The sequence below is a fragment of the Gobio gobio genome (assembly GCF_949357685.1).
Source record: "Gobio gobio genome assembly, chromosome: 20".
In the NCBI taxonomy this organism is placed as follows: Eukaryota; Metazoa; Chordata; class Actinopteri; order Cypriniformes; family Gobionidae; genus Gobio; species Gobio gobio.
In genome coordinates, this window is record NC_137113.1 from 38803506 (window position 1) to 38828211 (window position 24706).

Below are 24706 nucleotides of genomic sequence, written 5' to 3' on the forward strand. Positions count from 1 at the left end.
GTATGAATATCTGAGCATGCAATTTAAAAAAAGAAAGAACAGGCCCTCTGCTTTTAAACAACAACAAAAAACTACATTTTATTCTAGCTTCATGCATTTTTTTATCAACACCTGAATATGGGTAAGTTTCATTAAAAAAGCAATTTTTTTTGCAAAAAGCTGAGAAAATCACGTTTTTGTCAAAGACTACATCTAGATTGGATTCAGAATGATGATCAACACAGATTCAGTAACATTAGGCAGTTTTGATTTATATGTTTAATGTTGGTGATCGTATTATTTTATATATGCATATGATGCACATGTGAAATCGCTTGTTTCTGCAACTTCTTAGCATGTGCTTTAATCAGGAGATTCAGTACTCTTTCAGAAGATGAGCCATATGTGTACATTCTCACAAATAACGTAAAAAATTATGTTTTTGGTGGGTAAAGAGTTAATATTCCCAGATGCCTTCCTGATCTTCCATGTATTATATATTAATTGAGACCTCAATAAAGGAATGTTTTTGTGTTTGTGCTTATGATTTTTTTTTGCCCTGTTACACATTTCCGCTTGTTTCTTTGCAGCGTTTCTCCCTCACTATTTCAGTACGACAACAGGTGACAGTTTGTCATGTGATCACAGTTTTTCCTCCCTGTCTTTGTCATTTCTGTTCTCACTTATTGGTTCTAAAATAGGTTTCATTTGCATTTGGAAAAATATAATTTCTTATTATTTCTTTGAGATTTGAATGAACAATGACCAGGACATGTTCTTGACAAGTTTTGTAGGATACATCCAACCTACGTAGATTGTATAAAAATTGGATCTATTCTATAACATTAAACTTTTTCATTCAGTGTCATTTTTTGTGATTTCAGTATAGCAATAATAAATGCTAATACAACACAACTGGCTGAAGACAGATGTTAATAATACAGTATAAGGTTTAGATTGTGACACCTTAACAGTTTGGATGAATTCTGATCTTTTTTCAGTAAACTAATTTAACTGTCTTTGTTAGTACAATGTTTAAATATCCTACCAACATTCTCTACCTCACTAACTTCTCACCAGGTGCATGGAATGATCCCAGATCACATCCTCGTCTCTGATTTTCTCTCTGAAGTTTGTTTGCGAGTGTGTTTTACCACAGCATGGGATAACTCTCAACTCTGCTGAGTCTCTCTTTATCTTTTCTTACCGGGTTGTTTTCCTCCTGCAGGTTTTTGGTGAGCTTCATGGTGGACGCCCGTGGCGGTTCCATGCGAGGAAGTCGCCACAATGGCATGCGCATCATCATCCCGCCCCGCAAGTGCACCGCGCCAACACGTATCACGTGCCGTCTGGTCAAAAGACACAAGCTGGCATCCCTGCCACCCATGGTGGAGGGAGAAGGGCTGGCGAGCAGGCTGGTGGAGGTGGGCCCAGCGGGGGCTCAGTTTCTGGGGTAGGTTTCACCTTCCTGCTCATTTTACACCAGCTTTTCCTTATCACTTCCATGGAAACCATCTTCTGTGTTTGGTAGTGTGTGTCGGTGAAGTGTTTCAGCAGTGACACAGAGCGGCTTTGCCCACCATTGTTGTCATGCCAAAGCCCTGGTACTTGACACTGACTCAGGGATGTACCTTGACTTTACCCTTTCCTTTACTCTATTTCCTACAATGACATCCTGCAGGTCGTCAAATTTCCCTAGTAAATATCTTGAGGACTGCTGAAAGAGCTCCACCATTTTAGTAATAAGTGTTTTAATATGACACAATAATGGCTCTGTTCCAGAACCTGGTGAGCTGCCCACATGACAGCATTTTAGGGCAAGACACCACTGGTGAATAAAGTAACATTTGTAAATAATAGAAAACCCCATACTTCCCACTGTTGATTTATCACAGTGCAACTGTTTTATATTAAGTTTTCTGAAACATTATTTTTAAGGCAGCTGCTATTTGTGAAAGTGAAAATAGCAACTAGATTATATATACACTAAGTTCAAGTAGCAATAGATTCTATTTACACTGTGTAAAAATAGTATTTTCATTGCAACAAGTGTAAATAGTAGTTAGATGCAACTTATAAATAGTGGCAGATACTATTTGCACCTCAGTGTTGTACATTAAATAGTATGTAATAATAACACACTGTAAATTATTATTTTTATTAAAATGTATTGGGACAATAAAGCCCTGCCTACACCTATGCCTAACCGATAAACTTTAAATATTATTAAACACACGTTAGACACTTTATTTCCATTTTTCATATATTTTCTTCATTTTTATTGAAAATAAATACCTTTCCAATATGATACGAGTTTGGCAAAAGACAGATTCAAACTTGGGTCGATTTGCGTCAAAACCTCCTACCACTCGCCCTCCCCCTGTACTATTGCTACTGTTGACAATTCAGCATCTTCTGTAATTTTAGTAATTCTACTCCAACCAGATGTCATTGGGTTGAGTTAGTGTAAATAGCCTCTGCCAACAAGGCATAATATTATTTTAAATTTGCATATATTTTTAGAACATAAATCTGAACATTGGATAAAGGACCATACAAAATTCTTGTTTCATTTGGTTGACATATTAGCGTTAACTGTTTTGAATGTCCCTTTTTATCACTGCATAAATCAGAAAATTCTTCCAACAGCCAGGAAAAATAAATCATCAAATGTTTAGGAATTTCTGACTCGGTGAATGAGCAAAAAATCTTTTTGTATTGTAAATGAAATCTATAGACGCAAATAGATAAAGTGAAATAGAATAAAAAAAAACACTTAAATGTGTTTTTTGGATGTTTTCTTTCTAATGGTCTGAAAGAAGACATGTTACATTTACATTTAAACAGGAGTGCAGGTAATACAAAGTTTCAGACATCGTTTAGAATAGTACATGGTAGAACAGGGAAAGATTAGAAATAGTGAAAGGGGATGAAGGGTGGAGGTAGGAGAGTGCAGGCCCATGGCTGTGCAAGCTTTAATGGATTAACTAGCCTGTACAGTGAGATGATGTTGTAGAAGCAAAAAAAATGACCAGTGCATAAAAACTATGGTTTGCCTGTAGTGTCTTACCTTAAAGTGTCATAGGCATGTTCCAGATGCAGAACTTTGGGGAAAAAAAGTTGGCTACGTGATTGTGCTACCTTCCTAAATTTCTACTTTTCGGCCAAAATGTATGTATATTCTTCTTCATGAACAATGCAGACCTATAATACACTGTGAGATGGCAGACAAAGCGAGAGAAAATTCATTCAGTATTAAAAGAATTAATAAAAACAGTCCAGTCAAATTAAAATGTACTATTTTACCCAATATTTGTGTGTTTATGTGTCTTTGTTTATTGGAGTGCCACGCTGTTAGCATTGCAGCAGGCTAACGGCTAACTCTGCTGAAATCAATTATTAGTCAAGTCTCCTGTGTGCTATTTGAATGAGTTGTTGCTTATGAGTGTTCCAAATAACTCATTTATTTCATTTTGGACGCATAGTAGATGTAAGAAAGCTCACTAGGTTTTGGAACAGGCCGCTGTACTTGGAACAGAGTGAGTAATAGCTCACTAAGACATTACAACACTAGGGCTAGCATCCCATCCTGCAGGAATGACAAGTTGTTCCTCCTTTTTTGTTCCTCTAAATGCTGCATGGATATAATTCAGTAAACTCCATCTTCCTCGAAACCCACCCCCTCTTAGCGAGGGTGAGAGCTACATTAGCCGAATCCTGCAGCTCGGGCCACGAGGAACAAAATTTTCTGGGTAGGAGATTCTGCTTAGTGAAGTCACAGCACTTCATGTTGATTTCAACTACTACTTTTATTAACGCCATAGCTGATGTTTCTATTGTTTCCTCCTTTATGTTCATCTACACCTTTTCCTTTTAGCTTTCAGTGAATGTACACATCGCTGAAAGTGACTCATACTGGCTGTTTGGGCTGGTTATGCAGTGCTTGGTGAGCATGAGTGTCTGCAGTCATGGCTGCTGCCTTAGCCCTGTGTTTTTATGCTAAGAGAGAGTTTCATTTGACCTTTTAGTTTTTAGAGAAGGTATCAGTGTTTTTTTAAGGGTATGGTCATTTGGATTACACCGTTTAGTGTCTATTTCGCTCAGTTTAACTCACAGTTCTAGTGGGTCTGAGTCTGGGGCCTTCAGGCATGAAATTTCCCATGGTACCTTCTCTGTCTACACTTTAAATCTTTTCTTCCATGATTCCATGTTTGTCTGATGTTACTGTTTTCATCCATTGTGTAACATTAGCTATTTAATTTCCCATGTACTGGCCAAAACAGGTTGCTTTTAATTTGTAATAAGTAAGTTTCATTGACATATTCTTTATTAATAATTGACCCAAGTTGCAAGAAATGCCCATCTTGAAACAAGCAAAACTCACACTTGAATAGGAAATATAGGAAGAGCTGCCAATGGGATATACAAAAATAACTAGTATAAATATATAGCCACATAATACTAATTGATTTTAAACCTAAACTTTTAAAAAGTAACCGAATATTAAACAATTACAGTGAAGACTGCAACTAAAAATCATTTGCATCTTGAAAACGTAAAAAAGCATACGGACTAGCCTTAAAATGAAAAGTGAATTCTTAAAATAAAATTCTCTTCAATGAAGAAATTAACATCATGTACACTTTTGCACCTTGATGTTTTTTCATGCTTATAATCTAGGACCAACTTACATTTACTCATTTGACCTGAGTGTATTCAGGGTATACATTCTGTCAGTTTATGCGTTTCCTGGGAATTTAAACCCTTGACCTCAGCATTATTAGCACCATGTACTTTCATTTGAGCTACAGGAATCCTTGCAATGACTCTGGGAAATAAGGACATATTACTAGATATAATGTTTGAAATAAGACCACAAAAGTTATTGGTTTCACTAAAATTGCTTCCCATTTCCCATTGGCAATTGTTTTGCTTAATAATTTTTTGCTCTGTTTGGGTGTTATGCTTGTTTCAAAAGCGCAAATATTGCATTGTAATAAAATTTAACCTATTTCTAAAAATGTCCTTTAGGCCTTAATCAAGCCAAGAACATATATTTCAATGTTACCTCATCATAACTCTCACAGCATATTCAGGTTGAAGATTTCTAAAAATATTTTACAGTACACTTGTCTGAAAGTGAATTTATCTGGTCAGAAATTTTACTGAAAATCAAAACAAAGATACCGATTAAGAAAAGGATTGTGTACAGTGAATCTTTACTTTGCATCTTACTTGGTGTTTGGAAGATTTAATTTCAAAGCATGAAGCAGTGACGCTTGGTAAAAAAAAAAAAAAAATGTGCTTAACTAAAACATTAATAAAATCATCCCTGCATCTTTCCCCTTGGGGTCATAATGGAAACCAGTGGTCTTTACCTGTATTAATATCAGATGCATTTGCCAAGTGCCCCTCTTTTGCACTAATGTTCCATGAATGTGCGTCATTGCCATTTACTAAAGTCATCATCAGCATTTGTGTCTCTTGTGATCTCTCGCATTTATTAGTTTGAGAAGTTCCACTGATAAAGGCGTGCGATGTGTTTTCACAGCCCTGTGATTGTGGAGATCCCTCATTTTGGGTCCATGAGAGGGAAAGAGCGAGAGCTCATTATGCTCAGAAGCGAAAACGGTGAGACCTGGAAGGAGCATCATTATGACTGCAAAACTGAAGACCTCAATGAGCTCCTCAATGGCATGGATGAAGGTAAAATGATGATTATTAAAAACTGCAGTTATTGACCTTGCCAATCAACATGATGAGATTCAGAAAGGCCTTTAGTGAGTGTTAATTAGTGCTCGACTGATGTCAGTTTTTTTCAGTGGACGTGGAATTTATGGCAATATCTAGAAATTAGGATGGCCAATGACTGATATAATGATAATATACACCGATCAGGCATAACATTATCAGAACATCTCCAAAACAGCAGCTTTTGTGGGGTGTTCCCGGTCTGCAGTGGTCAGTATCTATCAAAAGTGGTCCAAGGAAGGAACAGTGGTGAACCGGTGACAGGGTCATGGGTGGCCAAGGCTCATTGATGTACGTGGGGAGCGAAGGCTGGCCTGTTTGGTCCGAACAAACAGACGAGCTACTGTAGCTCAGATTGCTCAAGAAGTTAATGCTGGTTCTGATAGAAAGGTGTCAGAATACACAGTGCATCACAGTTTGTTGCGTATGAGGCTGCATAGCCGCAGACCAGTCAGGGTGACAGGGTGTCCACCTGCTGCTAACATCTTGGTCCCAGATACCACAGCACACCTTCAGGCAGCAAAAAGGGGACCAACACAATATTAGGATCATAATGTTATGCCTGATTGGTGTATCTCAAAATACTACGATTTAATGATAGCATATAATGTACACAAACATGCTGAAATGAAATTCACACATTCATTACAACCACATAGCAACACATTTAACACCAACACAAGACATAGGCAAACACCACTCACCATCTGTTTGCTCCTGTAAAATACTTAAATGTTATGTATACACTTCCTGAATTAAACTCACATAATACCGGTGTACTCCATAGAGCTGGACAGCTCATCCGATCTGGAGAAGAAGCGCATCTGCCGGATCATCACAAAGGACTTCCCACAATACTTTGCGGTGGTATCACGGATCAAACAGGAGAGTAATCAGATGGGTCCAGAGGGAGGCGTCCTGTCCAGTTTGACTGTACCTCTGGTCCAGGCCTCCTTTCCTGAGGGTGCGCTCACCAAGAAGATCAGAGTTGGACTGCAGGTAGATCACGGTCCAAATGAGTCCATATTTCCAGCGTTGTGTGTGTAATTATTTAACAGTATTAACTTTCTCAGTATTAACAGTATTATACTTTCTCCTATCTCAGCTTATATTTAGAGACTATACACTCTTTAAAATAAAGGTTCTTTACTGGCATCTATAGGGGCTTTCACACCGGAGGAACCTTTTTATAGCTCCTCAAACTGATGGCGGAAGTGCCCACTTTTGGCATGTTCGCATCGCAGGAATTGAAAACGGATTTAGTTTTAGAAACATCTTTTAGGGGAACTAAATTATCTCCTAATTCAGAGTAGGGTCTTACCCAGCACATAGGAACTATCAGTGATGTAAGTGTACGTTGATTGGTCGGATGCATGCCATATGAAACAACGCCCGCCATTTTTATATTTTACTCCATGAACAAACTCCACAATAGAAAACAGCGATAGATCGATGGACCGAAGCCAAAATCCAGCCACGGCTTAACCTTTACGCTACAGAGGAAATCCATAATGACTTTGAAGGGACCAAGCGAAACATGAAAAATGTCTCTTAGCCCTTTCCTTTTACATTCCATCTTCGTTATCACGAATCCCACGACACACGACAAAAACACAGCTCTGATCACAGCATCCTCCATTCTCCAGTTGTTGAATCAATGCCGCACTGTCGCCGGCTTACATCACTTCAGAATTCCTACTGGCGGTGCGAATAGTTCCCATAACTAAGTTCCTATAACTACCCTGTGCGAAAGCCCCTTATGGTTCAATGAAGAACTTTTAACATCCATTGGACCTTTCCATTCAACAAAAGGTACCATTCTACAAAATAGTGGAAAAAGGATTTCTAAAATGTTATTCACACAAAAAAAACGGCTCTGTTTAGTTCTTTGGGTAACCGGAAATGGTTCTTCCATGACATTGCTGCAAAAACCCTGTTTAGCTTAAATGTTATTGCTTTCTCTTAACAGGCCCAACCTGTTCCAGATGAAGCTGTGAAGAAGATCATAGGTAATCGTGCCACCTTCAGCCCGATAGTGACAGTGGAGCCACGCAGGAGGAAGTTCCATAAGCCCATTACCATGACCATACCAGTGCCTCCAGTCTCTGGAGAGGGAGTGGTGAATGGCTACAAAGGAGACACCACACCAAGCCTGCGCCTGCTCTGCAGTATAACTGGTAGGATTGATTTATAGCCATCAATAACAATGTATAATGAAATATTGAATCGTTTTAAACATTTATCAAGCTCCCATTTCACCTTTAATTAGTTGAGTTTGCAATTTCCATAAATAGGCTCCATTGCTATTGTTTTCCTTTGTCGTGCGGCGTCTCCTAGAATGAGACGTGTGTTTCTGTATGAGTTTGTTGTGTTTGGAGGAACTCGAATGTCTGGTAGTGTGCGATCCTCAGTCGTTTTGTGTATGATACCTAATCTGTTTTAATCTGTCACCATTTACAAAGTCAGCAAGTGTATTCCAGCCTCATAACTCCTCTATTTTAGCATTCATCTCATTGAGGAGGCTCATTTCAGACTGGCAAAAAAACTTTTAATCCTTAAGAATCCATTTAATAATGCATCTTGTGACAGGTGGCACGTCGCCGGCTCAGTGGGAGGACATCACTGGCACTACACCTCTCACATTTATCAGTGACTGTGTGTCCTTCACCACAAATGTGTCTGCCAGGTACGAGAACATTGAGCTTCTCTCTCATGAAATCTTCGTACCGGTTATGATCCATTTTCATTACCAAAGTGCGTTATCAAAATCTCGCCTTTTCAGCTTTGTCATTGTTAAATTTGTGTCCAGGTTTTGGCTTGCAGACTGCCATCAGATCCCAGAGACTGTAGGTTTGGCCACCCAGCTCTACAGGGAGCTCATCTGTGTGCCCTACATGGCCAAGTTTGTAGTGTTTGCTAAAATGAATGACCCTGTGGAGTCCAACCTGCGGTGCTTCTGTATGACGGACGATAAAGTGGACAAAACTCTGGAACAACAAGAGAACTTTGAGGAGGTGGCCCGAAGCAAAGACATTGAGGTACATTATCCGTTTTGTTGTTGTTTTTGTTTTGTGTTGCTCTTATCACATGATTTTGATGTACTGTATAAACCTTCCATGCTAATGTAGTCTTCAATGTAGAAAGATAAAAGAATGTAGTCTTTTTTTAAATGTGTTGTGTCTAACAGTTTAATAAAATGTTGTGGTTGAACTGACATGGCTGGCTATTTTAAAGGTGCTGGAAGGGAAACCCATCTACGTGGACTGCTACGGCAATTTGGCCCCTCTGACCAAAGCTGGACAGCAGCTGGTTTTTAACTTCTATGCTTTCAAAGAAAATAGACTCCCGCTTTGTGTAAAGGTAGTTCACATTTTCACTCACGATTTCCATATCCTCTTGGATTTTGACATTATTTCATGACAGTTAAGCACATTAGTAATGCATCCTGCCTGCCAATTTTTTTATTATTAAAATCAGCATAAATATTGTATTGAGTACATCAAATTGCACCGTGAAAGTAATTTATTAATTTATCATTTAAATAATATAATGAGTGTGCTTCATTAGCTATGTTTCTATCCACACATTTTTATACAACTTTTGGGGTATCAGATAAAAACCCCTAATTCATTTATTTAAACCCCCCTAATAATATATATATATACCCACATATAGTATAAGCAATATCATACAAGTAGCCATGCGTTTTTAACACAGTTCGACAGCACAAGTGTGTAAATAAATAAGCTCCCGACTCACTCATAAAGACAGTCTTTTCTGCCATCTAAGGGTGTAATGATGTAGCTAACATTCACTGAAGTCGAAATCACAATCACTAACGGACCCTTTCTCAATAACAAATGCGGCATGTTCTTTATATCAATTATTATTTATTGAAAAATAATTCTTAAATAGACAATATTAGCCATTATAAAAGTATAAGAAATTTGTACAATAGGAAATAAAAAAGCAAGTGGTTCAGTCAAAAGTACAAAAGCAGCGCTAGTTATAGTACAGGATTTCAGGTAAATAAAAATATAAAGTATGAAACTTACCTTTGCCCTTAGCCAAATCGATTTGCTCTGGAACAAGTAATAGATTAATAACACCAAAGATTTCACACTTGATATACCCAAAATTTATTTTATACCTCATGTTTAAACACATAAGAGCCAGTGGCAAATTCTTGAAGGTCTGGGCGAGATAAAGCTGTTCCGGTGAGTACTTGAGCGCTGAACGGCCACTGACAGCCTGGAGCTCAATCTCCCGAAAACGTCTAACAAATTGTGTTTATATGTTTATATATAAGTTGCATATTTGAGGTCTAAATAAGACCTCTCAGCCAATCAGAATCGAGAATCAGAACAAACTGTTTTGTATTTTCCAGCTGAAACTTTATACTTATTTTAATAAGATGTCATGCCTATCTATCACCCTTTACATGCCATAATCCAGCTAACTCTGTGCAAGTCAGATCTAAAGACTAATTTGTTAGCAGTAACATTTGTTTATCCTGTGCAGGTCAGAGACAGCAGCCAAGAGCCATGCGGCCGCTTGTCCTTCCTCAGAGAGGCCAAAGCTTCCAAGGGTCTCACTCAGGCAGCTATCTGTAATTTAAACATCACACTGCCTGGACTCAAGAAGGTAAGGCTGAACTGTAATCATCTGCGTCATATCATGCCATCTTCATACTCAGGAAAGATAGAGCAGTGTTCCTAGTTGTTTAGGGTGAAACTTGGCTCAAACTGCCTGAGTGTGTCTTTTATCTGTTTCAAGCTTCTTTCAAGTTGTTGTTGTGGCTGACCCAAATCACACTTTTGATTTGGATCCTGCTTTGGCTGAAGGTGCACAGGCTTGTGCTTATTTCAACAGCTTCTGTGGTTGTGGCTCTATGCTTTTTTTTTTTTTTTTTTTTTACCCCTTTTATGTTTCTTCACTGTGGCTTTGCGGTAACTTTTACTTGGTGTGCTCTCAATCGCCTTTTTTCACATCCTGATGTTTCTTTCCCCCTGCTCTTCATTACGTTATACCCTGTTTCTGCAATGCATCTTGGGAACCAAAAGGATGTGGATTCAGATCCTGAGGAAGAGGTAATAGTGCTGTCCCCTCATTTCCATGTAGTGTGCTAGTTGCTTTAGCTCTGGGTTATTTGCTTGTTTAAGACGGCTTTAACATGGGTACACATACAGTACACATACTGCATGCTGCTGCAACTTTCTGCAAGCTGATTTTTACTCATCCATGCACCAAGTATAGTATTGTTGCTTAGACTGTCAAGACTTAATTGAATCACATATCAAATTTAATTAAAGGAGAAAAAAATATGTTTATACTGTGCAACAAAGTGGTGGTCATCGTCGCCCATAATCTCACTGACCTAGTCGATCGTAGTTATTAATTTTGTTTCATGGCCTTAAGAATTAATCAAAGGACATCAATGTAGCTTTGATTTCCTTTGAAGGTAATATAAACGATTTAGGCCTACTTAATCAAAAAAGTACAGAAATATAAAGTATAAGTATAAAAACTGACCAAATCAGTTTTAATATAGTAATAACGTTTTTTTCAGAATGAAAGAACAATAAGTGAGTTAGTCAAACTTTAAACAGGGTTGAAAATTGGAGAACTGATAGGATTCTTGTTGTTGTTGTTACAGACTGAAAAGCCAGAACGACGTCATACCTTTGCATCTATAGCCTTACGTAAGCGCTACAGCTATCTGACCGAGCCTGGAACGAGTGAGTGTGATGTTTTCACTAATATATGAACTTATTTTGAGAACCAAATTCTTGGGAGTGATTAAAGCTAACATGTGATTTACTATGACCATCTATGATATATTAACTGGCAAAAGCATAAATGTTTTATCTGCACATTCTTACCATACATGAACAGTCCACATGCTTGTTTCTTGTTTGTTTTTTGTTTTTTTAAGTTTAGTTTGCATGTAAAATTTGGTATTTCAGTTGGCGTGCCGTGCTTGCCCTGTGCTTGAGATATTGTTTAATCTATTTAATTTTTACCCCCACTAGCAAGAATAATATTTTGAAACATTCATAACATTTTACTTTGAGTGACTTATTAATGCAAACTGTATGCAATATGGCATCAAAGTAAAAATCATTTTCTTTTTTTAATTCCTGTTTACAACCAGTCTTGCTCCTTTTGGCTTTGTGATTGTGCAGAATAATTTTATGCATTTTTGAAGGAAATGCATGAAGACTCACAGGTAGATTCTTTCGGGGGCTTTCACACCTTGCACTGAATTGCCTGTCACTAAGGTTACTCAGATCTGCATGATGTGCGCGTTATTATGAACTTTAAATTGTAGTCATTGTTAGCCTGCATTTGTCATAATATGTTTTGCTATAGCAAAGGAACAAGGATGCGTTTTGTTTTGGAGCCTTCTGTTTTTGTCAAAATACACAAATTGGGGAAGGATCTTTTTTTCCTTTTTTTTACCAAACAGATAAAAGGCACTGTAGCAAATGAGGGCAGTCAGTTACAGGAGAATTTAGCACATCAAAAGTCAAAAGTCAAATTGTTTTACTCTGGTCCTGTGCATTTGTCTTGCCATTTTACGTTTTGTAGTTCATCATTTATGTCATCCTTCTGTGTGTGCGCGCTTTGTTGGCTTTCAGTTTTGTTTTGTAAACCCTTTGTGGGCCATGAATCTTTGTGGATCGTCTTTATTTTGGCTACACCCTCACCTTCAGTTCCATTTCACCTCATAAACTGCTGTTCTACCTCCTTATAAGACGATCGCCACTGACCAATTTTTTCCTTCTGGTCTCTCTGTTTTTCCACCATTTTTTGTTGATTTATGTTGGATTTTCATTTGTCTGTTTAAAGAAACAGTTGAACGAAGTACAACAAGAACACTGCCTGCTGGTTACGCTCACAAACCTGTCTTTTCAACAAGATCTTACCAGGCATGGTCGACTGCTCCTATTACCGTCCCTGGGCAAACAAAATGTGGACTGGGTTCCCTCTCCAGTTCACCTTCCAACACGCCATCTGCTTCGCCACTAAAGTCTGTGTGGTCCCTTTCCTCTGCTTCTCCAATCAAGTCCACCCTAGGAATGTCAAACGCTTCTCCTGCAAAATCAGTTAACGATGTAGCATCACCCATTAGAACATACAGATCTATGTCATCTCCCATAAAGACTGTGGTTCAACACCCCCAAAACCAAGTTCCAATTTCCTCAAGTCTCCTGTCTTCACCGGGTAAAACTGGCACAGATCCTGTGTCCATCAAGGGGCTTGCTGCTTCATTGTCCTCACGAGCTAGCTTGATTTCTTCACCTGGATCAATGCTAGACAGAACTTTCACCACAGTGACCCAGTCTGATTCTATAAAGTCGACCACAAATACATACACGTCTTTATCCTTTAAATCCACCCTGGCCCCCACAAGTATAGCAGTGTCCTCTCCTATTCGAAACATAGCAAGCTTGTCCTCTATTAAAACCACCACAGATGCAGCTAGGGGGACAATTATGTCATCGCTTTCTTCATCAACCAAGTCTACAATAGCCAGTACTGAAACAGTTCTGTTAAACGGATCCATTTCACCGGTAAAGTACCCCTCATCATCCTCTGCATCTTCCCGTCTGTATTCAGGAGGGGCTTACAGCTTACAGGAAAGGATACAAGCCACAACGCAAGCAGCTACGGCCAGTGTTGGTGCAGCCTTCAGTGAGGCTGAGAAAACATTTTACGCTGGCTCTATGTCAAACTATAGTGCGTTAAAATCTGTATCTTCACCTTTAAGATCAAACTTATCAAGTTCTGTTTACGATTCCCTTAGATCTCCAGCCACCTCCACCACCACGTCAATATCACCCATTTCCATGTCTGTTCCAGTATTCTCCGTGGTCAATGTACTCCCTGAACCCCAGGGGAAGAAACTCCCAGACAAAATAACAATCACACCTCAGACACACACTCAAGCACAGCCCTCTACATCGCGGATGAAACCCTCAAAGCCCTCGCTTTTCATTTCCCCAACAGTCCTTAAAGCGGCTGCCGCACCTACATTGACATCCAGTCAAGAGATTCTTAAGGATGTGGCAGATATGAAGGAAGATCTGATAAGAATGACTGCAATCTTACAAACAGACTCCTCAGCTGCAGCCAAAAGCTTCCACTCACGTGTGTCTAAAGAGTCCAAGATAGAGGATGAAGAGCCTTTCAGTTTGGTTGAGAAAGTTAAAGAGGACCTTGTCAAAGTTAGTGAAATTCTCACAAAAGATGTCCTGAGTGAGGCTAAAAGCTCAAGTAAAGAGAGGGCCTCTGAGGATGAATGGGAAGAGTTCTCTAAAGATGAAATTGAGGAGGCACGGCAAAGTGCCCTGCGATCCCTGCCAACATTTGAACCAACCCTTTCTGTTGGGCCGCAGTCAGTGGCAGACAAAGATCTCAATTTAGCTAAAGTGGTTGATTACTTAATTAATGATCTTGGTGCTAGTTCCCTCTCAAAAATAGCTGATGTAAAGAGCAGATATGATGAAATAAAGAAGGAAGGGGAGGAAAAACAGAAGCGCACCATGAAACCCGAGCACAAGCTCAAAATGCCACCCACAGGTATGCGGACCTCTCCCTCAGAGAAAGACTTGAGTAAATTAGCTGATTCCTATAGTGGCACAGATGCTATCCTGGAATCTCCAGATGACTTTTCCCATGAACAAGATAAGAGCCCCCTTTCAGATAGTGGTTTTGAAACCAGAAGTGAAAAGACCCCATCAGCTCCTCAAAGTGCAGAGAGCACAGGGCCCAAACCCCCCTTCACAGATGTGCCTATTCCCCCTGTCATAACAGAAACCAGAACTGAGGTTGTTCATGTTATCAGGAGCTATGAACATCCGGAGGAGATCTGTGAGCCACTAATGGATGAGGCAGCAGCTTTGAAGCCTCCGGTTGAGCCTGATCCAACAGTTAGCACAATCAAAGATAAGGTAAAGGCCTTGCAGATGAAAGTCAACTCTGAGGAGCTGGCATGTGTCAAAGAAGAAACTCATATTACCACTACAACTCGAATGGTCTACCACAAACCTCAACTGAAAGATGCTGGCTCTGACAGGATTGAGGAAACAATGTCAGTCCGAGACATAATGAAAGCTTTTCAGTCTGGAAGAGATCCTTCCAAAGAATTTGCAGGTTTATTTGAGCACAAAGTTGGCCAAGACACAATTAAAGGAGATGAATTGTCCCCAAGGTTCCTTGAAAAAGACAAAAAGCCCAAAGTTGAGAGAATTATTGAGGTGCACATAGAAAAGGGCAACACAACTGACCCAACTGAAGTTATAATCAGAGAGACTAAAAAGCACCCAGAGTATATATGCAAGGGTGACCGAGGTCTCAAGGAGCTTGTTGAAAGGATTGATGGTGATTATGAGGTTCTTCAAGACGAGGAGGAACTTACTGCTGAGGAATCACTGCCGTTCTTCTTAGACACATCCAGAGTCAATACACCTGTCTCTCAAGAGGAAGAGAGCCGTCCCAGTTCAGCTCAGCTCATTGCCGATGAGTCATATAAAGCTTTAAAGCTTCTAAGCCAGCATTCTATTGAGTATCATGATGACGAGTTGTCCGATTTGAGAGGGGAGTCATACAGGTTTGCTGAGAAAATGTTGCTCTCAGAAAAATTAGACATATCACATTCTGATACTGAGGACTCAGTGGCAGACCAGTCACATAGCATAGCCACTGAGGTACAAAGGGCAGATGGCATATGTGGAGAAAAGGTAGCTGGCCCCAGGAAGGAGTCCAAATTAAGGTCAGCAAGAGATGCATCAGACAAATCAGGTAAATATCCCCCACAAGATGAACAATATGACAAAGTTACAGTATTACATTACACAACAGAACCTGGTAGCCCTAAACATGCAGTCTGGATGCGATTCACCCAAGACAAGCAGGACAGGAATAGAGAGAAACTAATTTATGAAGATAGAGTAGATCGGACCATTAAAGAAGCAGAGGAGAAACTGAGTGAGGTCTCACAGTTTTTTAGAGACAAAACTGAAAAGTTAAACGATGAGCTCCAGTCCCCTGAGAAAAAGAAACCAACAAGACTTTCACAGGAGACACGGTCAGGGCCAAGCTCAATGTGCAGCAGCCCTGAGAAAAATCAAAAGAGTGCAGGTGAGGAATGGGACAAAAGCAGGCAGAAGATGTTTGGCAGTACAAACGAAAGAAAAAGTGCAAGTCTGCCAAACAGTCCAGAGAGGCATATGTTGTCACAGTTCAGTGAAGACAAGCTAAAACAGCAGAAAGGCCCTCAGCAGGCAAAGACAGGTGATGCAGGTCCCCCAGTCCCAGTTAAGACTTCTAAAGTGAGTTCTGTTCGACAAAAGTTTGAAACAGAAGCACAGAAACAGGATAAGAATGTGCCTATGACACAATCAAAACAACCAGTTAAAAAACTGCCAGAAAGTAAATTACCAGTATATCAGTTTTTCACTGGTTCAAAACCTTCAAAGGATGATTCCACAGATGAAGGACACTCACCTTCTAGAAAACTAACAGAAACTAATACAAGTAAAGTTGCCCCTCAGAGTAGTAACGCTCAAGGTCCTCACAGTAGTAGCAGTAGTACTGCTGTCACAAAGCAATCATGTGAAAAATCTTTACTTGAAAAATGTACCACATCAGACACTGTTGTAAAAAGAGCCTCACTTTTTGAGAAGAATAAGGATCAAGAATTCAATAAAACTCAAGAGAGCTCTACTAAAGTGCAATCTCATGACTTGAAAGATGGATACATTGCAGATAGGTATAGTGCAGTTAATGATATTAAAGATCAACAGTATTTGAAAAGTGACATAAAAAATGAGACTGTTAAAACAGCTTCCTTGTCTAAGGATGATATCAATAGGAATGACTTCCAGATAAAGACCCTTAAGAAAAAGACAGAATCTCATATCCCTGTGAGAACATCTTCCGGTTCCTCAGACAATAATCAGTCAAAGAAGGTTAATCAAGACACATTAAGTAAATTGTCTGAAAAGAGCCCATCACATATACCTACCTTGACCAAACCAAGGGTTCAGGGCCGTTCAGAGATACAGAGAGAGGAAGTTGCAACAAAGAAGTCTGAAGAGGTTTCTGTTGAAGGTAGAACAACAAGTGGTCTAAGTGACACTAGTTCAGTGGAAAAAATATCCACAGTTACAACAAGAGAAAGTTTCAAAGGGCTTAAAAGTTTACCAGTCTATGTAAGTGTCCAAGTGGGAAAACAGGCTGACAAAGATATGGGAGGAGGAACAAATGGAACATTCAAAAAGATAGGTAGCTCAGAAAGTCGAACAATTTATGCAGTTAAACAGAAACAGCCCACATCTCCCCAAGGCAGTCCAGATGATGACACCTTAGAACAGTTCTCTTTTATTGATAGCTCTGGCAAAAGTCCTATGACTCCAGAAACACCAAGCTCAGAAGAGGTCAGCTATGATCTTACCTCGAGAACCCCGGATCCATTTATTGCATTTATGCCAGGTATTGCAAGCCCAATAGCTGAGGTTTCAGAGGAGTCAGAAGATAGTGAACAAGGCAAAGCTATTTCTTTGAAAAAATATGGACCAGAAAAAGAAGCCAATGGTAAACATGAAACTAGCCAGGAGACAAAAGAGAAAAGAGTTGCATATATAGAGTTTCCTCCTCCACCACCCTTGGATTCTGATTCGTCACAGCCTGAAAAAAAAGGCTCGACTCCTTCCTCAGAGGCTGAGACTGAAATGATGGAAGTAAATCTCCAAGAGGAGCATGATAAGCATCTTCTTGCCGAACCCATAATAAGAGTCCAGCCTCCATCTCCTGTGCCCCCAGGAGCTAATGAAAGCGATTCAAGTGATGACGAATCAGTCTTTAAACCCATTCCAATAAAGAAATATACCTTTAAGATTGATGAGGACGAAGAATTGAAGAAAAGCCAATTAAAAAATCATGACAAGAATGGGAATGATAAAGAATCTGGGACAAATGGTAATGAAAAAGAAGAAGAATATGATTATGAACAAAATGGCAATGATCAGTCCATCACAGATTGCTCAATAGCGACGACTGCAGAGTTCTCTCATGACACTGATGCCACTGAGATTGATTCTCTGGATGGATATGAACTTCAGGATGAGGATGACGGCTTAAGTGATCCTATTGCCAAACCATTTGGTTTTCCCAATGAGAACAGAAAAGATATTTGGGCATCAGATAATTTGTCTAGACCAAGTGATCGTTGCCAAAGTAAACTTGAAGTAATTCAAGAAGAATCACCAGCTGAGGACTGCAATAAGACCAAAGCTAGGTCTGATCCCTCAAACAAAAAGAATGGAAAGGACGACAATGAAAAGGATGGAAAACAATCTGATCAAGGATTGTCAGACACTTACTTTAGTTACAAGCTAGATGAGGAGTTTAATACTCCTTTTAAAACTGTTGCAACAAAGGGCTTTGATCCTTGGTCAAGCAAGGGAGGAGAAGATGAAGTAGTGGACGCTAGGATTAAAGATGATGAGCCCAAGCCGTTTGGACTAGCAGTAGATGACAGGTCTACAGCAACGACCCCTGACACAACTCCTGCAAGAACCCCAACTGATGAAAGCACACCAACTAGCGAGCCTAACCCTTTCCCCTTCCACGAAGGGAAGATGTTTGAGATGACCCGCAGTGGTGCGATTGACATGAGCAAGCGGGATTTTGTTGAAGAGAGGCTGCAATTTTTTCAGATTGGTGAGCATACATTTGGAGGGAGGATAGGGGATGGGGTGAGAAAACCAAATGTAGTCACCTCAAATCCACAGATAGTTGAGAGAGCACAAGTTAAGATGGAGGACAACACTGTTATATCATACAATATCATTCAGATATGCACTGACCACTCTGACACATCTCACGACATGGAGCCTCCCCCCTATTCGGAAGTCAGTTCTTTGTGTTCTTCTTTTAAGATAGGACTCAAAACTTCCAATGTTGAGAGGAGGGATTTTGTTTGTGTAGACTGGGATAGTTCTCAAGGTCAAAAATCAGAGACTGCACATCAAATAGTACCAGAAACCTGTAGAACAAGCCAGTACGATCAAAGGACAGACTCATCGAGGGCAGAGCCGCAAGCATACCTCCAGACAACTTGCAATAATTCCAGAAATTGTAGTAATAACGCTAATCTTGAGGCCTTAAATGCTAGAACACATTGCTCGCTACAAAGCAGTGTACAAACTGAACAGCTGTCAATGTCTGAGCCTTGCTCAGTTCAAGTAATAAACCAATATGAGGATTCAGTCAGAAAGGACACTGGTACTCTCAGAGATGGTAGTATAGAGAAGAATGACGTAATATCCCAGTGCAAAGACATTAAAAGAAAGCCACCAAAGTCTAGGTTGCCAGTGAGAGTACCTCATCCACCACTGGGTTGTAAAAACAATCTAACATATTCTAGACCAATTCAAAAGGTTAGACCAGTAGCCAGGAATCGATTAGATCCATTCCAAGATGTGAAGCCGAAATCTAGCATCCCAATGATGAAGGTCAAAAATGTTAGTTCCTCACTAGTGGGGAAATGTAGGCCTACAACAATGACCAAACAGAAAGTTAAAGCACAGCCAACCAAAGCGATAACCACCAACAAAAGATCAAAAACCGGTCCAGTCAGTAAATGTGGTCAGGAGACTTTACGTGAGGTTGGCAAAGGTTCTAGTAGTCGTTCAATACCTAGTAGTGCAGTAAAGCTGGTGGACTGCCTATCCAGTGAAGAGAAAAAAATGCAGGCATATGATAAAGATGAAGAAAGCAGCACATCAAGGAACACATCTTTGTCAGACGCATCGCAGCCCTCCAGTACATCCAGGTCTGCTAGAGACGTGAGATCACAGGTTGAGCAGTCCGGCAGAGACAGGAGGAGGAGGAGGAGTAGGAGGACTGATGGAGGTGAAGGCAGTCAGGGAGCTGGGCCTCAAGTGGCCCCCGGCGTGGAGATCGAGCCTAGTTTGTAAAACTTTCCACTTGTATGATCTTAGTTGCATGAGCCGTTGTGAGTGCCTGTGGTGTGACCTGACTGTAGACGTCATCTCTGTCATTTGTCATTTTCTCTCTCTTTGTGTACTTGTGTACTGGTCTCTAAACCTGTTTTTAGATCTCTTTCTATGGATAAGTCAGATTTACTGTAGCATGCCGGTGTTAGTGGGTTGCTGACCATTTTAATTGGTTTCTAGTTCTTGTAAAGTGCTAAGGAAGCCTGTAGATCTCGTGAGCCCACGCAGACACACAGTGCTAGCACAGCAATGAAGATGCCGCATGTTCGGTTTCATCCGATTCTGTGAATTCACGTTTGAACCTCTGCTGTAGCTGTAGAGACATTTGAATTTTGTCTTCTTTATTTGTGATTTATTTGTTTCTGGTAAGATTATTACTGTCAGAAGGTTTAAACATTTCCTGTTAGATTGGTAGGATGCATTCTTCACAAATCTAACATCTTAAAACCACTGACAAATTAATTGACTATATCAAAACATTTTATAGCTCTTTTCTGATCAATATCCCCCAACCTATAATTTGGATGTGGCCAAAGTAAACCAAAATCTTTCTGTTAATGATCTTTGCTGGATCAGAATAGGGTAGTCTACTTGATTACTTTTCTAACTTCTCTGAATAACATGCATTTTAAAAGATTTTCACGACTTTCCATCTTCTGCTCTCAGGCCCTCAGAGCCCCTGTGAAAGAACAGATTTGCGAATGGCTATTGTGGCGGATCATCTTGGTCTAAGTTGGACTGGTAAGAAACGACACCACCTAGAGGACAAAGTGTTTCATAACCACCTTAGCACAAATATACTCGACTTGTTTATATATCTGTCATAATGTATGTAAAGTAATTTATTAAAGTAATGTATATCACATTTTTAGGACTAAATGCTATTTTTTGCTGTGCATGTATGACTGCCTTTGTTGTTGTTGTTTCTCAAAGCATCAGTGCTGCTGTGATCAGTAGGGTGTGCCATCTGCAGTCACTGCAGTACTGCGCACATGTGTACGGGGGAGTGGTATAGACAGAGGAGTTGTTAATCTATTTTTAATGTGTTGCAGAGCTGGCCAGGGAAATGGAATTTTCGGTTGATGAGATAAATCACATCCGTGTGGAAAACCCCAACTCATTGACAGCTCAGAGTTTCATGCTATTAAAGAAATGGGTTAGCCGAGATGGTAAAAACGCTACAAGTAAGTATGGCTATGGACTACATATTTTCTGAATGAGGGTTATATGGAAGGGAGAAGGGTAGGGACAGAGACTTCTGCATCCAAATAATTTTCTCAGCCACTATATGAGAAATAACGTTGTTTATAATTTAAAGGTATAATTTATTGTTCAGCTGATATGTGTAACCATGAAAATATTTCCTTTTCTCCTTTTAGCGGATGCCTTAACTGCAATCCTGACTAAGATCAATCGGTTGGATATTGTGACATTGCTGGAAGGGCCGATATTTGACTATGGTAACATTTCAGGCACAAGGTGTTTTGCAGATGATAGCGCAGTTTCCCAGGAGCAGGCTGATGGTAAAGTTTAGCCCCATCTACCTGAACTCTACTTCTCTATGTCTCTCACAAATCTGTAGATTCATAGAACCATCATGGCAAAACACTTATTGCTCTAAATTTAAACCCAGTATAAACTTAAACTCAAGTTTAAGTTTAAATCTCAATCTTCCTTTCTAATCAATTAGATTCACCAATTATCAACACTGTTATTTCCCAGCCTGGGGTTGGACCAGTCAGGGATCAGTGTGATCATATATATAGAGTTATTATGATTGTATGATTGTATGAAAGCATTAAAGCATGACATAAGAAAATGCTGAATCAAAACTTAATCCCATCTTAATAATAGTGGAAATTACAATACATTTATATGGAGCCATGTTAACAAAAAAATCACCATAGAGAAACAATTATGTATAAACTGCAATATGAGTGATAATGAGTCAGTCTCTCAGCCTTTTCATCCTAATTAAATATTTTTATACATCTGAATATTTTGCAATAAGCTTATACATTGATTTTATACTTATAATCAAGTCAATAGCTTTGATAATGTGGTAATTTTGTCAGATTTTCACATTCTTTTTTGTTTCAAATCAAAGTTTGTAATGTAATTCTTAGAGCTGGTTGGTTTGGTTCAGGTTATAAAAGGATACTTTCGGATCTAAGGCCACTGAAAAAGTGGGCACTCATTATTGTGCTCTATTGGAATATCTGTTAAGGCCTTATACTCTATTTGTGTAATGTATCTGATGGGTTTAAGATTTGCTTCATACTGTATTAAGATAAACATTATGTTTATGTGTATACAGAGTATACAAAAGCAACTAACCATTAGCAATAGCAATAGTGCTCTAATTTTCTCTACTCTGTTTTCTCGCTATACTTTCTTAGATATTAAACATACATGAAAACATAATAATATCAACCTGCTTTTACAGCATGATTGCCTTAATGTTTCTCTCTGTGTAGTGCTAATTAATAATGATCATACGGTGGTTTGGAAGCTTTTTCGATAGCATGGCTCTGGCTACTTTGGAATGTCTGCTTGCTGTCAAGCTGCCCGATCCTTCAGTATCCCAGAATCCTCTGAACCTTCCTGATAGAGTGCTTCCGCTTCAAATCCAGACCAGCTGCTTTTCCACTGCCTACCAACTCTTTCATAGCAACACTTTTGCCTCATTTCAAAGCGCAGTTGGGCAGCATTGTAGCATAGTTTCTCTTTCTGTGGTGCAGTAAATCAGTACTAGATCTTGCTACAGCTCTTCACTCATGCGATGGTAACTCACTCTGTTATTAACATTGCATTCTTACCTTCATGTAAAAACATCATCCATCAGTTGTATGTTTCTAACACTGTTCAACATCTTGTTTTGCTCCATTTTTCTACAAACTGGTGTCCTTGATAGTTTCTCCCGCTCCTATTACACCTATATCATTTGTATCTCCTATCCCTAAAGTGTTGACCAAACAATCTCAGTCTGTTTCCTCTTCCTCATCATCAACCATCTTCCTCCATTTACGTCAGGACCCCACTGTTCCAGAACTTTATATTTAGTGTTGTAATTATCTGCCTTTGAAAATTACATGGTGAACTATAAGATATCAATAACCATACTAATTATACTATATGTTGCTTATATTTGTAATGGAATATTCTGGGTTAACTTATCGGCCATCTGCCGTATCCTTTCGACTACCACAGAAAATAACTTTTCCCTCAGTTTGTTTGTGAAAACAAACTTACAATAATCCATATACAAAAGGAGTCAGTGGGGCAAGTGTACCAGTAGGTTTAACATGTTAAATATGAAGCTTGTATTTTTGCTATATCACTTAAATGAATGTTCGGTAAAAAAATTGTGTTATTTGAGTTGTAAAGTTATCTAAATTGGACTACTCTAGTTGGAGGAACTTCTGCGAATAACCCAGAATATTCCTTAAAAGCCATAAAGTTATGGCATTTTAAATTCGAAAGACCACCTTAACACCAACATGCTCCTCCATGACATTTTCAAAGGCTTCTGTCATAACATCTGTTGCTGTGGCATTGTGCACAAGTGGTGTTCGTATCCATCTCACTGTATTGTATCACTCAGGTTACCACAACATAGAGCTGGAGCTCAAGAGTCCCTCAGAGCTGACCTATGAACCCCCTACCCCTCTTCGCCAGGATGATTTCTTTAGCGACGACAGTAGGTCACCGTTCTCCTTTAGTGCCCCTGTTAGACCCAGTGAACTGTCCTTGACAACCACTAGTGGCCCAGTGTCTACAGATACCAAGCCGCCTACTGTCATGGCAGAGGACACCTATATTGGAGGTCGAGAGTCTGTTAGCCAAGAGGATGGGTCAGCTGAAGATGACCTTGGTGTCTGCCACGAATCTGTGGCCCCCTCAAAACAACGTGACAGTGAGGGAACCTCCAAAGAATCAGATGTCTTCCCAAACAGGCCAGGAAAAGAGCAGCAGGAACCTAAGATTCCTGTTTGTGCCTCAGCCGATGAAGCTCCTGGAGAGAGTGGCAAGTCTGGGTTTGATGAAGAGATGACCCAAGAGAAGATAAAGTCTCTCTTAGAGAACATTAATTTGGAGGAAGGCTCAGAGGATGAGGAGATGACTGAGGAGAGACTGCAAGCAATCCTCTCCCAAGTGCAGCAGGCAGAAAAAGACATGTCTTCAATTTCAGGTCTGCAGAGCGAGACATCCGGTGCAAATGCGAAGACTGCAACTTCTGGCCAAGGACTGGGTACTGATAAACAAGGGCAAAGAGAGTTCAGGTACTGTGACCTCTATCAACAAACTTTAGTCATCTTATTCCACAAGCTCAGCAGGTTAGGTATCAATCAAGTCATGTATTTTAAACTTCGATCTGTCCACAGCCAAGAGCTAATGTCCTCAACACCAGGAGCGCAAGCTGAGAGGCAAAATGGAGAACATCCAGTACTCCAAGCCCACGCTGTCTTATCGCCAGACGCCAGTGAGTCTTCCAGCAAACCAAAGGGCAAAGCAAGGAAAGACTCTGGACGTGAGGAAGTGAGCAGTGAGGCCCTGGAGGACAGAGGACCAAACAACAGGGAGAAGGAGGTTCCCGATCCTAAAGTCCAGGTACAGTGTTCTTTGAGAGACCTTGAAAAAATGATACAATGCTCTGTAGATTTTCTAAGATGGATAAACCCAGTTTGTAAAAAGCATGTACTCACATGGCTCAGGGTGTCTCGATCTGCCCCTTTCTCCAGAGCTAAGTAATGTAATCATGTCACAGGTCCTTGTAATCATGTCACAGGTAATTGAGTATTTAATGTCCTAGTATTTAGTAGATCAAGACTTTTGCTAGCACCTGAATTATACCATAGGGAATTAGAGAGTGGATCGAGACACACCTTCAATACTCATAGTAATTCAGAGAAGATATTTCTTTCAAAAAGTGCATTTAATATTTGATT

The 24706-nt window shown here is 39.8% G+C and overlaps 2 protein-coding genes across 12 annotated transcripts in view; both read left to right on the forward strand.

The window, feature by feature from the left end:
- Positions 1 to 24706, forward strand: part of ank3b (ankyrin 3b) — a 250423-nt gene that overhangs the window by 217928 nt on the left and 7789 nt on the right. For 4 of the 11 annotated variants that reach the window (XM_079845621.1, XM_079845622.1, XM_079845623.1 and 1 more), the window contains exons 27-42: positions 570 to 602; positions 1208 to 1432; positions 5531 to 5685; positions 6518 to 6729; positions 7700 to 7907; positions 8320 to 8416; positions 8540 to 8768; positions 8965 to 9090; positions 10252 to 10374; positions 10794 to 10820; positions 11387 to 11468; positions 20424 to 20498; positions 20810 to 20941; positions 21137 to 21217; positions 23362 to 24040; positions 24143 to 24368. In XM_079845621.1, the coding sequence (XP_079701747.1) occupies positions 570 to 602; positions 1208 to 1432; positions 5531 to 5685; positions 6518 to 6729; positions 7700 to 7907; positions 8320 to 8416; positions 8540 to 8768; positions 8965 to 9090; positions 10252 to 10374; positions 10794 to 10820; positions 11387 to 11468; positions 20424 to 20498; positions 20810 to 20941; positions 21137 to 21217; positions 23362 to 24040; positions 24143 to 24368 (2710 nt within the window). Of the gene's footprint in view, positions 1 to 569; positions 603 to 1207; positions 1433 to 5530; positions 5686 to 6517; positions 6730 to 7699; positions 7908 to 8319; positions 8417 to 8539; positions 8769 to 8964; positions 9091 to 10251; positions 10375 to 10793; positions 10821 to 11386; positions 11469 to 20423; positions 20499 to 20809; positions 20942 to 21136; positions 21281 to 23361; positions 24041 to 24142; positions 24369 to 24706 lie in introns of all 11 variants that reach the window. The other 7 variants (XM_079845616.1, XM_079845620.1, XM_079845619.1 and 4 more) reach the window with 4 other exon arrangements.
- Positions 12748 to 19861, forward strand: LOC307143844 (ankyrin-3-like). The gene has a single exon (XM_079845615.1). The coding sequence runs from the start codon at positions 12813 to 12815 to the stop codon at positions 19716 to 19718; it is 6906 nt and encodes a 2301-aa protein (XP_079701741.1). The 5' UTR covers positions 12748 to 12812; the 3' UTR covers positions 19719 to 19861.

Excerpts from the sequence above, each read along its gene's own strand:
- LOC307143844 (XM_079845615.1), top strand. The coding sequence starts at position 12,813 with ATGTCAAACGCTTCTCCTGCAAAATCAGTTAACGATGTAGCATCACCC.